The 14348-nt window shown below is 47.0% G+C and overlaps 1 protein-coding gene across 2 annotated transcripts in view; it reads left to right on the top strand.

Moving 5' to 3' along the window:
* Positions 1-14348, top strand: part of LSP1 (lymphocyte specific protein 1) — a 39115-nt gene that overhangs the window by 17760 nt on the left and 7007 nt on the right. For both annotated transcript variants that reach the window (XM_052695774.1, XM_052695775.1), the window contains exons 2-10: positions 2029-2181; positions 3978-4067; positions 6529-6730; positions 7302-7424; positions 9625-9668; positions 9789-9870; positions 10231-10371; positions 11015-11095; positions 11796-11910. In XM_052695774.1, coding sequence (XP_052551734.1) covers positions 2029-2181; positions 3978-4067; positions 6529-6730; positions 7302-7424; positions 9625-9668; positions 9789-9870; positions 10231-10371; positions 11015-11095; positions 11796-11885 — 1006 coding nt within the window. In that variant the 3' untranslated portion in view covers positions 11886-11910. The remainder of the gene's footprint in view (positions 1-2028; positions 2182-3977; positions 4068-6528; positions 6731-7301; positions 7425-9624; positions 9669-9788; positions 9871-10230; positions 10372-11014; positions 11096-11795; positions 11911-14348) is intronic.

Genomic DNA, 14348 nt, shown 5'->3' with positions numbered 1-14348 from the left:
TGCCCTACAATAAGCTGCATCTCCATGAAACAGTCACTCTGGTGTTGTCCTGGGCCCACTGTGAAGATGCAATGACAGAATAGCGAGCTGGTGAGATCATGAGGAGAGAATTAGTCACATCCCAGTGGGAAATGCAGTGGATTGCAGGCTGAGATGATGTGCAAAGTGTGTATGGCTCCGGCAGGACACCCCGAGTTGCTACAGCCCCTTGCAACAGCTTTCTGGGGAGCTGGGGTGTGTGGAGTTGAATGAAAATTTAATTCACTCTGGGAGAAATGTGGACTTCGCTGCTGGTAACTGGGGCAATTTGGGAGGGAGGGGGTTAAGAGCCATCCAGAACTGGAGGCTCTCTGGAGCTGTCACACAGGGGAGGGAAATCATGGCAGAGTTTAATGAATGACTTCATTTATATATTAAAAAAAAAATAAAATGCATGCATACACACAAAAAATAAAACAACAACACGGTGGCTTCCTGCCAGGCCCACAAACAAGGGTTTCTATGGGAACCATGGGGAAAACAATAAATACGATGGGGGACGAGGAGGGGGCCTGGCTGCGGTCTGGGTGGCTTTGGGCTATTTATTCCTATCAAGAACAGGGGGAAACATCCTCCTAGTCTGCTTTGGGGCTGGGAGAGTGGATGGGTAAGCAAGCCATCGGCACGAGCTTTGGCCGTGGGTACTGCAACTCGTGCAGCGGTGTTATCGCTGAGCTGGAATGCAGCAGCCGCCTTATCGCTTCCTCGGGGTGGGCGGCTGTCCTGCTGGCAGAGGCACCCTGAGGCTGTGAGAGGCCAGCACAGGTTTCTGCTCCGTGCTGGAGTAGGAAGCGGGGTGGGATACAGCTCCTGCCCTGATTTAGAGAGGGCTGTCTCACTTGTTAGGGATATGGCTCCATGGTGCGGATTTCTCCAGAAGATCTAGGCCATGGAGCCTAGATCCAACATGTGAGGTTGGGCCTTGGGATTTCTTGTGATATCCTCATATCCCCATATTGCTTACCATAACCAACTTCCAGCCCCTTTTCCTGGCATGCAAAACAGCATTGCAGGGAATGGTACTTTAGGATGCCCCTTCCTTGCAGATAGGCTCTCCTGGAGGCAGCGCCCACCCTTGCTCACACATCACCCGTTCCACTAAGAGTGTGGCATGCTCCTGAAATCCTACCCTTTGGAAAAGGGGCTGCAACAGGGCAATCGTAGCATCATTAAGGTTGGAAAGACATTTAAGGCCATTTAGTTCAATCATCAACCCATCACCACCATGCCCACTAAGTCATGTTCCTCAGTGCTACATCTACATGCCTCTTGAACATCTCTAGGGATGGTTACCCCACCTTCTCCTTGGGCAGCCTATGCCAATAACTGACCACTCTTCCTGAGAAGAGATTTTTTTCCAAATACCCAACCTGAACCTCCTCTGGTGCATCTTAAGGTCATTCTGTCTTGTCCTATTACTGTTAACAGGGAGAAGAGGCTGACCCTCACCTTTCTGCAACCTTCTTTCAGGTCACTGTAGAGAGCAATAATGTCTCTCCTGAGCCTCCTCTTTTCCAGACCAAACAATGCCAGTTCCCTCAACTGCTTCTCACAGAATCACAGAATGGCCAGGGTTGGAAGGGACCTCAAGGATCATGAATCTCCAACCGCCCCCCGCCACATGCAAGACCACCAACCTCCCCATGTAATATTAGACCAGGCTGCCCATGGCCACATCCAATCAACATCCTTATCAGACTTGTGCTCCAGATCCTTCATAGCTTTACTGCCCTTCTCTAGACACACTCAAGGGCCTTGATGTCTTTCTTGTAGTGAGGGACCAAACACTGAACATAGCACTCAAGGTGCAGCCTCACCAGTGCCAAGTACAGAGGAAACTGTGCCAAGGGATAGGACCACCACTTCAAGGACCAGCGCTCATGCTGAGAGCCCTCATGCAGTGAGCCTCCACCTCACAGGGAGGGGCGTCCCAGCAGCTTGGGGGGGTATTTTTAAGCATTAAGATGAGTTTTCCTTCTGTTTTGGCAGGCTGACGGCACAGTGGAGCGTGGAGGATGAGGAGGAAGCAGCACGAGAGAGGCGGCGGCGGGAGCGCGAGAAACAGCTGAGGTCCCAGGCAGAGGAGGGCTTCAATGGCACTGGCTCCTGCATGGAGAGTGCAGGTTCAGCACAGGAAAACCAGTAAGAAGTACCCGTGTGTATACACCCTACAGCAAAATTTAACTGAGCACCGCTGTGCCTGCTTTGGCCTCATGTTTACCCTGGAATTTGGGTGTCCCTGGGAAGGACACTCCTGTTCCTCCAGCCGTCCCCTGGTTTCTCTGCAGCTGCTGACAGCCACCTGGGCTTGCTCACACAGCCGAGGTCAGCCTGCCATTAATCTTCCCATAGCTTTGCTCTCTCTCATGTAAACATGGCCCCCTCCTTCCCTCGGAGCTTCCTGCGCCAGGACACATCCCATCCCCTGCTCTCATCTTGCTGCTCTCATCCCTTCCCCCATTCAAACAACAAAGGAAAGAACCAACAAAATGGTGGATTTGCAAACCTGAGCTTTGCAGGGTCCTGAATGCAGACCAGGCTGCAGGATGGATGTCCCCAGTGCAGTCCCACCCAGGCCCCACAGCCAACATCCCGATGTCCATCAGGACCAACATCCCATCCTTGGAAAACCCCTTCCTCACTGATGTCCCTTCCTGTCCATACCAAAGTTAACTCAGCTGGGGGATCCCTAAGCTACTCTTACACAAGCAGTGGGAAATAACCCAGTTCTGAATCAGCATATCATCACTGCTCAGGAGCTTGAGGATGGCAAGCTTCCCCATCACTAGAGCCCTATACTTCAAGTCATCTGGGTTAGAGGATACTGAGCATCTCTTGACTCCTCTTAAGAGTCCAGAAAGGCAAAGAAAAGATCATGCTTATTGTGTATTTCAATACCTGAATTTTAAACTAACCCATGGGTCTCATCTGCTAATCCCCATTCCCTGAAGATGTGACCATGCCATGTCCCATAACCATGAAATCACCTCTTCCAGCTGATGCTTGCAATGTGGGTGCTCATCAAGGAGCCCATCCTGGTGGTGATTCTCCCTGTGAATGTGAGGAAAAAACAACAAATCCCATGCATGACCAGGCTGCATCTGATGCTGGCAGCTGCGGGAGCCAGGAGGGCTTCTGCTGCCTCCATCCATACATCTGCAAGCTGGGAGGGATGTCATCACTTCTTAGGAATGCACTCCCAGGATTAGAGGGCAGAGGGCTGCAGAATGGACGTATTTCTTCCTTTAGAGAGGAGGAAGATGGTTTTTCCCTTCTATCCATTCTCCCAAGGCTGGGAGCAAAGCAACTTTTGGTGTTTCTGGAGTTCCCCAACCAATTGGAGCCAATAGGAGCTGGCTGAGCATGCCCGGAGCTTGAGCTGCAGGGGCTGGGGAGGGTGCAAGATTGAACAAATCTGGGCTCTGCCCACCTCTGAATCATCAGCATGAAGCCAAGTGAAGAAGAATCATGTCAGTGCTTGAGATTACAGTGCGGTGAGCACTTCATTGCAAAGCTATACCTGCTACTCATTCTCACCTTCTCAACTCTCTCTGCTTTCAGATGAGGCTGGACCAGCACTGTTTCATAGACCAGGAGCAAGAGTCCTCAGAGCTCAATGGGAACCTGAGGAACAAGCCTAGGACTTGAGTCTGTGTTGCAATCACTGGGTCTTCTTGCCTTCCTAATTCAGAACTCTTTTTTTTTTTCTTTTGTTTGAGGCTGCATACAAGTGCAGGATAAGTGGAAACCAAGTCAGAAACACTTTTAGTCTAAACGAGTTGCAGTACAGAATAAAACCATAGGACTCCTTCATTTTGATGTGCTGCTTTTCTCACCCTTTTGTGGTCTCAGAGACCAGGCAGGCAGTGGGGTGACACTGAGCTGATCAGGCCTTTTACACCATTCTCGTCCCAATTTTCCTCTTTGTTGTGTTTCAGCTATGATTTTAAGCCCTCTGGGACCTCAGAACTGGAAGAGGACGAGGGGTTCAGCGACTGGTCCCAAAAGCTGGAGCAGCGCAAGCAGAGGTGGGTAAGGCAGAGAGCTGAGCCACCCAGCACCCCAATGAGAGGTGGCTGAGCCAGGTCATGCCTTGAGAGCTAAGGGCAGGGTCTGGAGCAAAGGTTGGAATGGGGGTGGATGGCCTCTGCCTGCAATTTGAGCTGCTGGGGAGGAATGGACGTAGGCTTTGGGGTGTTTGGCTTCAGCTCGGTGCTCTGAGCAATGGCAGCTGGCCAGGACACCGGGGTTTGGAGGAGTGACAACAGAGGATTTAAGCCACCTGAGCTGCTGCATGGGCCAAATCGGCCCCTAACATAATCCAGGCAGCTGAAAAAAAAAAAAAAAAAGCTGTTCTACGTTATTGCTGCTTCCTGGCTCATGTCAGCATCGTGGGTGTTGTGGCCCCAGCCCACCTTGTGCTCAGCAACTCTTTCAGCAGTAGAAAACAGTGCTGAGGGGTGTCTGTGTCCCTGACCAGGCTGAGGACTGGGTCCATCTTCCTCTCTCTCCTCTCCCTGAGATGAATGAAACTCTTGCCCCATCTCCTGCTTTGGACACTATATATCTGCACATGAACTCTGTGACTCAGTTCTCCCAGCAACCCAATTTTATAGGGAGCTTTGTTCTGCAATGACACAACCCCTTCTTTACACAAGGGATTGAGAAAAACGCATAAGATTAATATTTACTTCTGAGCAAGTAAATAGATCTTGCCTCTTCCTTGATGCAATCACTGCAAGCTGTACCTTCCCAGCCTCAGCCCCAGGAGGGCTGCTGAAGCAGCTCACGGCAGTGCTGATTATCACAGCTGTGGGAGCAATTAGCAATCAGCCCCAGCTGCTTTTCTGCAGCCCCTTCCTTCTTTCCCTCCCTCCTTGCAAAGAGCTCAGCCCCAGGGAGAGGCTGCCGTTGTTGTCTGGAGGGGCTGAGATCCTCTAAGTTTCTTGCAAGTGTGGTTTTGCAAAAGGTAGGCTCCCCAGTTGGTGGTTGTGCTTTTTAAAGTCTGTTCAGTAGCTTTACCCTTCCTCCTGGCTCACTGAGGACAAGCTTGGAGCGCAAGTGCAGATAGGAGGTATCTGATAAGAAACATCTCATGATGGGACAAGTGGTGCTGTGGGCAGGGTTTCCCAAATTTGTTTTCCTCTTAAACGAGCATGAGTGCCAAAGGCATCCTAAAGGCTGTATCACTTCTACTGGCTTAGGTCTTTATTGTGAGCTTTCTCTTTAGCTGAGGCATCCCAGTTAGAAGAAAAAAAGTCACCTGGACCATGAGCCCTTTAGAGTTTGTTCTTTAGTGATGACTGTTGTGGGAGGATGATTAGTAGCAAGCTCAGTGAGCCAGTGTATGCGTCAATCTCTTTTCCAATGTGGTCAGTGAGGAGGTCGGGAAGGTGGCTGTCCTGTGAGCTGCCTTCCCTGCTGCAGAGGGGTGGGTGGAAAAGCATGGCCTGAACTTTCCTTCATGTTTGGTGCTGGCTGCTGAGGCAGGAGCAGTGAGTCAGCCCTCTGCTCTGTTAACCAGCTCTTGCCTCGCTGCTGCAACACAGGCAATTTTCTAAGAAATAAACGGAAGGAGAAAACTACTCTCCATCTGAGACCGAAAGATGGTAATAATATCCTGGTGTGTATCTCTGAGCCACTGAGGGCTCTGGGTTAAGTGCTCTCACTGACTGTTCCCAAAGGCATGAGCTGCTCTGTTTTTGCGAAGCTGATTTCTTGAGTGTGTGCAGGTGAGTCTTCTCTCCACTTCCTCTGGGGCACATAGGAACTTTCTTGTGAAAGCTCCTCTCTGGTTTTTCTGTTAAGATCTGGTTGCTCTGGGACTGATTTGGTAAAGCAGAGCTGTCATTCATTCAAGTGGCAATACTGAGGTTTGGAGAAAGATCTAGTTACACGTAATACACAAATAGATACCTAACTGTATTCAGTTTTGGGCCCCTCACTACAAGAAAGTCATCAAGGCCATGGAGGGTATCTAGAGAAGGGCTATGAAGCTGTGAATGGTCTGGAGCACAGCTCTGATGGGGAACAGCTGAGGGAAATGGGATTATTTGGTCTGGAGAAGAGGAGGCTCAGAGGAGACCTGATCACTCTCTACAACAGCCTGAAAAGGAGGTTGTTGAAAGGTTGGGGTTGGCCTCTTCTCCCAGTTAACAGTGGTAGGATGAAAGGGAATGACCTTAAGTTGTGTCAGAAGAAGTTCAGGTTGGGTGTTAGGAATAATTGCTTCTCAGAAAGAGTGGTCATGCCCTGGAGTTGGCTGCCCAGGGAGGTGGTGGAGTCACCATCTCTGGGGTTGTTTGAGAACTGTGGAGATGTGGCATTGAGGGATGTGGTCAGTGGGGATGGGTTGGGGCTGGTCTAGATGACTTTATTGGTCTTTTCTGACCTTAATGATACTGCACCATCATCTGAGAAGACACCAATGGTGTATCTAGGCTCATAACAAAATGTTTTGGTTCTCTGACCTCTCTCCCTCACCTCTAGATCTCCACAACAGTCATATGAAGAAGAGGACAGCAGTGTGAGGGAAGCAGAGGTCAAACTGGAGCAGATTCAGCTGGAACGGGAGGGCCTGGAGGAGGTCCAGGAGGAGAATGTGGTTGTTAGGGAGGAAGAGAGGCTGTGCCAGGAGGAAGAAAATGTCCCAGAGCAGCACGAGGAGGAGGAAGAAAGAGTCAAGCAGGAGGTGAGATCAGGAGGAGCTGGGCTGTTCACATTTTCAACTGGGCTACATACAGAATCACAGAATGGTTGATATGGGAGGGTACCTCTAGCCCAACACCTGTTTGAGCAGTGTGCCCAGGACTGTGTTCTGGTGGTTTTTGGAGGACTCCCAAGAGGACCCCATGGCCTCTGGGCAGCATGTGCCAGTGCTCATTTCCTGCTGCTGAGTGTTGAGTCCATGTGGATGTACTGCCATGACATAACATGGGGATGGTGCTGCTTGTGTTTAAGTACCTTCCTGGGCTCACTGATGCAACCTCTTCCCTCTTGTGAGAGTGTGTTTCTGCTCTCAGAGCTTGGACTATGTTAGTCACACTCATGCAGTGCTCAGATGGATAGTGCTACTGTTTCTCCTGCGGTTTTGTCAGTGATGAGTAGATCTTCTATTTTGAAGGAGCACTCAAATCTGAATTTAAAGCTTATTTAGGCCAATGTTACACCTCTGACTTGACTTGCATTGCTTTGAAAATCAGTTTTGTTGAATCCCAAGTACTGTGACCAGTCTCACTTCCTGAATTGTGTTCTGCACTCAGGAGAAGAAGAGAAGGAGAAACGAAGAAGAAGAAACCCCAGAAAAACGCCCGAGGGCCCCAAGCCCCACCGGCCTGGATGAGGAGGAGCTGTGCACAGACCACACTGCAGTGTGCTCCACCAAGGTTTGTGGCAAGGAAGGTGACCCTAAGCTTATGGTAACATGGGTTTTCTCTATCTCAGCATAAAACGAAGTATCTTTTACCCTTCTTTTTAAAGTGAGGCTCCTCTATCTCTGAAATATTTGCCCTTCTCTAATTCCATTCTCTGTGAATAGATGCTCTTGTAAAGCCTCCGCTCTGAATACCACTTGCATTGCTCCATGTGACTTCAGTTGCGCTTTGCTCAAATCCTTCGATCAGCGCGTGTGCTTTTGCATAAAACAGACACACCTAAGTGGTTTGTTTGTGTAGCAATTGTCTTTTGTCTCTGTAAGCCCTGGGCTCCTTGGTAATTGCATAGAGGGAAATCATGAGGACTCTGGGTAATTTGTACCTTATTAATCTGCTGCTGATGTTATCATTTTTTTTCCATTCAGATCTATGCTGCTTGTTTCTTAGTCAATATTTCCTGTGCAGAGAGGATTGTATAAGCACTTCCTCTCACAACAGTAAATAGAAATTAAGTGGAAGATGTCTATGTCAGCCAGGATCTTGTTGTTTATGGAGAAGACCTTTAAAATCAAATAAAAAGAGGGAAGAAAGGGTGGTTCTGGATGCAGACCCAGTGCTAATGTCACTGGGGGTGAGACCAAAGTGGTTCCAAAGAGTGGGGAAATACGTTAAACACTCCTAGCACTTTTTATGCACTGAAATTCTTGTTGCTACTCCAAAGCACACACAGCTTTCTGACCTGAGCTAACTGCTGTTGCTAGGATTAGCCCAGGGAAAAGTTCAGTAATCCAATTGCTGTGGCTTTGTTTGTTTATTTGTTTTCATATAACGGTGATGCCAGAGGTCACCCATATGCAAAGCTGAAAGCTAAGCCATTCAGGAAAAATGAGCTTGGGATCTTTCCAAGGGATGGAAGGAGCAGAGGGAAAGCCTTGTACCAGTCCCATTTTGTCCTGGGCTTTTGTGAGCTGAGTTCTGGGGTTGGCTGAGTGAACTTGTGTGAGTTCTTCTGGCCTTCAGAGTGTGCTTTGAAACAGAAAAACACAACTCTTGCTGCAAGAGTGAGCAGCCCAAGGCAGCCCAATCTCTGACGTCCTGGCTTGGAGGCAAGCACCAACTCCTCCAATGCTGAGCTGACAACTTAACTGCAAGAAACTTTCGACTGATGGGATCTGTCTGGCTGTTGTGCTTAGTGCATCTCTATTAGCAAGGACTGTGCTATTAATTGATGATGGTGCTGTTCTTTAGTGGGCCATGAAATCTTGGCACAGCCATTAAGCATCCTTCCTATGACAGTGTTTTGTCCTCTACTTAGTTAAAATTTAACACTCTGAAATTTAGCATTCTGAAAGCACCCTAAAGTGAGCACTTAGCACTGCTATTTATGTACAACTGGGAAGATGATGCTTCCCATGCTACAGGCAGTGGTATACAGAGGGAGGATCCTTGTCACTTGGTTGCTGCAACTTGTCTTTGTAGGAGCTACCTTTTGATTTGAAAGTGTTAATATCTCTGTTTTCTTGCTTTCTGAGGCTCAAAATAAAAAAAGCTGAGAGGTTTAGCAATGCTTCAGCCTCCTCCTTTATTCAGTGCCAGTGATTGACACTGCTTGCCTTCCTGCCTTGGTCAAAGAGTTATTGCACAGTAGATTCTGCAAAGCTCTCTTCCCTGAAGCCTTGACCTGAAGAGTTGCTTTGGAGGTGGCTCAACGTGCTAAATAGCCTGTCTGTGTGGCTATGGATAAGCCAGCATAACTCATGGCTGTGCTGCTCTTATGCTTGGCTTCATTGCTGCAGCAGTTGTTGGCAGTGCTTCTAGCTTCCCTCCATCTTTTTGTGCTTTTCACTTTCTCTCTTGTTTGGCAAGAAAACTAAGTGTCTGAGAAAGATATGTAGTCCATGAGTAGGGTTGTCTCAACTATCAGTCAAGCTGTGTGCTGCTGCTTTGTACCCAAAATTGATTGGTCTGCTACTGTGTTCAGGTTCTTCTGGTTGGGGTTCTTTGGGCCTGCCTTGGGAAAGAGAAGGAAATAGGATGCTCGCTGTTTCTCTGAGCACGATGTAAATACGAAACAGAGGCATTTGAGCCCTGTTTCTGTTTGAGGGATGGATGGGAAGGAATGGCTGCAGTATGATCAGCCAAGGTGACCTATATCATCCATATGAGGCCCACAGAGATAAGTAATATCTGTGTCTTTTCTCTTCCACTTCAGATCACAGACAGAACTGAGTCTCTGAACCGCTCAATAAAGAAAAGGTATCTCCAGGGTTGCTGGGGGATCAGTGTGAAGGGGGCCCCTTGCTTCAAGCTCTTGAAGCTCTCCCATCTGCCCGAAGCTTCAGGATATTGCCTTATCCTTTTTTCTCTTGTATCCAGTAACAGCATAAAGAAGTCCCAGCCTCCCCTGCCTGTGTCAAAGATAGATGACAGACTGGAGCAATACACGCAAGCCATTGAGGTGAGCTGCTGTGCTATCTATCCCCATGCTCTGTTGAGCTCCATTTGCAAGGTGTTGCTCTCCTACCGCAGCTCTTAGTCTCACAATCCAGGATTGTGACAATAGAACCATATCCCCTTGGGTGGGAGCAGTTGTTTTCCCTGTCTCTGCCCCCTCAAGAGCATAAAGGTTCATTTTGTGAATGGCCCTGACCTTTTCCTCATGTCTCCTGCCTATTGGGTGGGAATCAAATCAGCAAGACCCTTTATGTCTCCTTTTGCAACTCCTTATTCCTGGGCAACACCAAATGGGGGAGGGAGGAAACAACACATGGTTAGGGCTGCTAAGTTCACTGATTATAGTTTTCCATCTCTACTCTAGACATCTACAAAGGCACCAAAGCCAGTCCGACAGCCCTCTCTTGACCTTCCCACCACCAGCATGATGGTAGCCAGCACAAAAAGCCTATGGGAGACTGGAGAGGTTGCTGCCCAATCTGCAGTGAAGACCCCAGCCTGCAAGGTAAGGTGCTGGCAGGATGTGCACTGCTTTATGCAGGGCAAAAATCTCAGCTAGTGTCTTGAATCATTTCTCAGTAGTGCAGCTAGGAAAGCTTCCTGGATGCTGATTGAGGCTCAGCTTTGAAGTGGGAGTAAATGGAAAAAACTGTACATCTATTCTGCAGTATTTAAGAATGAACTCCTTTTTTAGTGCAAAGTTGGGTCTATCACCAAGGTGATAAATCTTGTAAATTTGGAAATTGCTGAAGATATTGTGTGCTGCTCGTAATAACTTTTGTTTTTTGGTTGCTGTAAGCACGTGTGGTTCTGTAATGCATGGGTTGTAAATCTGCATTTATGAGAGTAAAATTCCTTCTGAGTAAAAATGCCTTGATGTTAACATGTCTGAAACAATTAACAAACTTAAAATAAACATGTTGGTTCTCTGATCCAGGCTCTTGTTGAAGAGACTAAGAGAAGAAAACACAGGATATATTGCTATCAGGAAGAAGTTTTCAAAGTCTTGAGTTTTAGCTGCAGCTGCTGTAGCTCAGACAGTGTAATACTTCAAATGTAAAAGGAGGTCAGATGTGTGGGGTTGAATGAAGTCATGTCCAGCAGCACTGATGGTGAAGGGTAATGAGAACTTTGTATATCCTTCTCAGGATATCGTGGCTGGAGACATTGTGAATATAAGAAGCCTTTGGGAACAGAAAGGTGGTCCCAAACCTGAGACCAATATCAAAGTAAGTTAATATCTGTGTGAGGGCAGAAGTCCTTTTCTTTTTCACAACATAGTAAGGGCTCTGAGCTGGGTTGAAAGCATTGAGGAGGCAGTGATGTAGCAGAAAGGCAAGGGCTGCCTGTATCTATCAATGCAATTGCACATAAAAGATTTGGAAAAGCTCTTACAGCTCCAATCCCAGTGAAATTGGGGGCAAGAATCCTATTATAACAAGTAATACCAACAGGTCTCTTCAATGCCTCATTGTTCTCAGACAATGAGTTGGTAGCCCTGACCTTCTAGGTCAAAGTTGAACTGCAAACACAAGTTACTTTGCTCTCATTATACTTGATCCTGAGAGTAAAGAAAAACATCCACAGTGAGGCATAAGGTAGTATCAACAGTTGTAGATAGATCTGGGTCTTGTGCCTACTGGTATGCTTGTGGGAATGGCAGTTAAAATGAAGTAAGCAGCTGCTGCTCAAGTTGTCCAGGCTGAGAGAAGATCAAAGCATTTTGCCTGTTCTTGGATCTGCACTGCTGCCAGGATGCAGTCAATGCAATTGGCTTTTGCCATGTGTGAAACCAACTCTGCAGAGCCCAACTGCCTCCAAGCCCTTTGGGATCACAGGCAATTATTGCATTTTCCTCTGGCTTCAATTATTTGGTATTGACTATTTGGAGAAAATTGCAGACTGGCTATTTCTTTCTCTCCTGTTCAGTCCACTCCTTCTGGCAAGAAGTACAAGTTTGTTGCGATGGGCCATGGCCAGTACAAGAAGGTATTGATAGATGATGCTGCAGAGCAGTAGCATGCCTGGAGAACCCATTAACCAGGTAGGTAGGTTATGACCTTGCAACAAACTCCTTGTGCTGCTTTGGCTGGGTGTTGGGAATATTTCTGCCAGCTAAAAATGGGGCAACTTGGAAGGTAAGGTACAATAACAGCTGGAGCCTTGCTTCTGGGCTATTGCCTGGCTTGGGGCTGGGAGGAACACAGTGGGGTGTTGGTTTGTTTTCTCATTTCTGATACTTCTAGGTTGTTGGATACCTACATTAGTTTAATTTGCAGGACAAGCTGTTTATATTTGCTGGTTCAAAGGAACAGTCTCTCTGCTGTTTTCTTATGGTTTTATCTTGCAAAGAGAAGCTCATAACTGGAAGTCACTCTGGCTGAGCGTGAGGGCTGATTTAATCCTGAAATTTAAATGCTTTGGGGGTTTAATTCCCTGATATACTGAATTAATTAAGGGGAAAAAAAATTGTAACTATTTCAGTGACCTCTTGGAACCAGTCCACAGAAGGGTTGTGGTGGGGAGGATGGGAGCATCTGCTCTGATGGGTGGATCAACAGAATAGAAAGGCTGTCCTTGGATGTGTGGCAATAGGGAGAGGCAATGCTGGGTCTGTGGCTTCTTAAAATGGTCTTTGGAGATCATGGTCATATCATGTTTGTGTTAATAGATATCCTGGTGTTATCTGGAGTGATTGAAATATAGGGTTGTGGCAGTAAGGAGAAATGGAATAGAGGGAGGAAATAGCTAGCTGGATTCAACTGGGCAGCATCTGGCACTGAGCAGAGGGGATGTTGTTCGAGTGAAAACAAGCTCATTCTTTCTTTCTAATATAAAAAAAGTTTTATTTCATAGCCAAGCTTATAAATAGCTCAGTCTGCTACAAAACACCTTTGTTTCTGAGTTCTTCTGGGCATTGAGCTACTTTTTTTTTGTTTTTCCCCTTGTTCAAGGAGCTGAGCTCTGAGTGTTTGCTTTGTATTTTTTTTTTCCTGTGGTGCCTGCTTAGGAGAGGTCTCCTGAATGCTGCCTTGAGGTGAGCAGCAGTACAAACCCAAGCTTAAATGCAGCTACCTTTTTAGACATAAGGAAGAAGGAGCCAACAGGACTTGCATCTTCAACTTCTCTGCCTGTGGCTTCCAGAAATCTGCTTTAATGACATGTTTAGCTGTCTATTTCTCTTGCTGAGAGGTTCCTGCTCCCCACTTCCTCTCCCTCATGATGATGTCCTTCCCCTTTCCTTACTGTACCGTCCGTTTGTGCTTGCTTTTCTGCTCCCAAACCCTCTGGCTTGCACCCACATCCCCCACTCAGCACTACCTCATCAACTTACACATACGTACAACTTTTTCTCTCCTCTCCCACCCTTAGCTGCATCTCCTCTGGGCAGGCTGCAGACCAAGAGGCTTTTTCCAAGTGGCATTTTAGGCTCTTACCATCTGCCTGAGTCTGTTGGACACTGCACAGCAGCTCAGGCTGGGACAAGCTATGAAGGCTTCTCATTTGAAGCTGAAGGTGATCTCCCATTGCCTCTGGGCATCTGTTCTCTTGTCTGCAATGCTCTGGTGCCAAGGTCTGTCTCTGCAGGACTCTCTGTACCTGCTATGTGCCTCTGCCTTTTTTTCCTAGGGCCTGAACTAGAGTCAGTTCTGCCTTCCTGTACTTCTTCTCCATTTCTCTCCCCAGCAGCAGTTCTCTGTCTTCCATCCCTTTGGGGTTGGAATGTGGACACAGCCTGGTGGGAAGCCCAGCAGATGCAAGACATAAACCTCTCCTCTTCGCAAGGATTGTTCCAGGTCATTGTCATTGAGGAACAAAGTGGGTTAAAGTGCAACTGCTTCCAAAACCATCTTCTTTGGCCAAAATCAGTTAATTCTCAATAATAATCAGATTGTTGCTTTTTTTTTTTTTTTTTTTTTTTTTGCATGTAAGTGCAGACTTGAGCATAGTTATCCATATATTTGTGCTACTACAAAGTGCCATTTTATCACTGTGTGATAATGGCATCTTTATCTACCTTAACATTAAGCATGTCATGTGTTTTAAGCTGCAGTCTATTTGAATATCTGTTCCTGTGGATCCTTCTCTGTAACTTTGTGTTGCAGCATGTCAAATTATCCTGCAATGGTCTGAATTTGGGATCCCCTTGTCATTGCTGAGGTATTTCCAAACTACCTTATCTCAACATTTTCTTGTTGAACTGGAGTTGGAGGAGAAATCTGAACTCTAGACACTTGGGCTTTCTCTTCTTTTTTTTTTCCCCTTGGAATAGAGAAGATTTTTGATAAAAAAAAATAAAAATAAAAATAAAAAATAGGATTAGACCAACAAAGCTGAAACTGAAGGGTTGGTTATAATAGTTCTTCTGATAGCAGTAGAAGTTCTCAAAATGGAAAAAGGATCTTCCCCCTCTCCTTACCCCTAAGTCTATATACAGTTCAGCTTGGGGAAGTTTCACTCAGCTCTATATCCTCTGTATGG

Source organism: Tympanuchus pallidicinctus, unplaced genomic scaffold, assembly GCF_026119805.1.
Source record: "Tympanuchus pallidicinctus isolate F22 unplaced genomic scaffold, pur_lepc_1.0 scaffold3, whole genome shotgun sequence".
In the NCBI taxonomy this organism is placed as follows: domain Eukaryota; kingdom Metazoa; phylum Chordata; class Aves; order Galliformes; family Phasianidae; genus Tympanuchus; species Tympanuchus pallidicinctus.
Note: the sequence above shows the minus strand (reverse complement) of the source record. Positions and strands in the feature narration are given on the sequence as shown.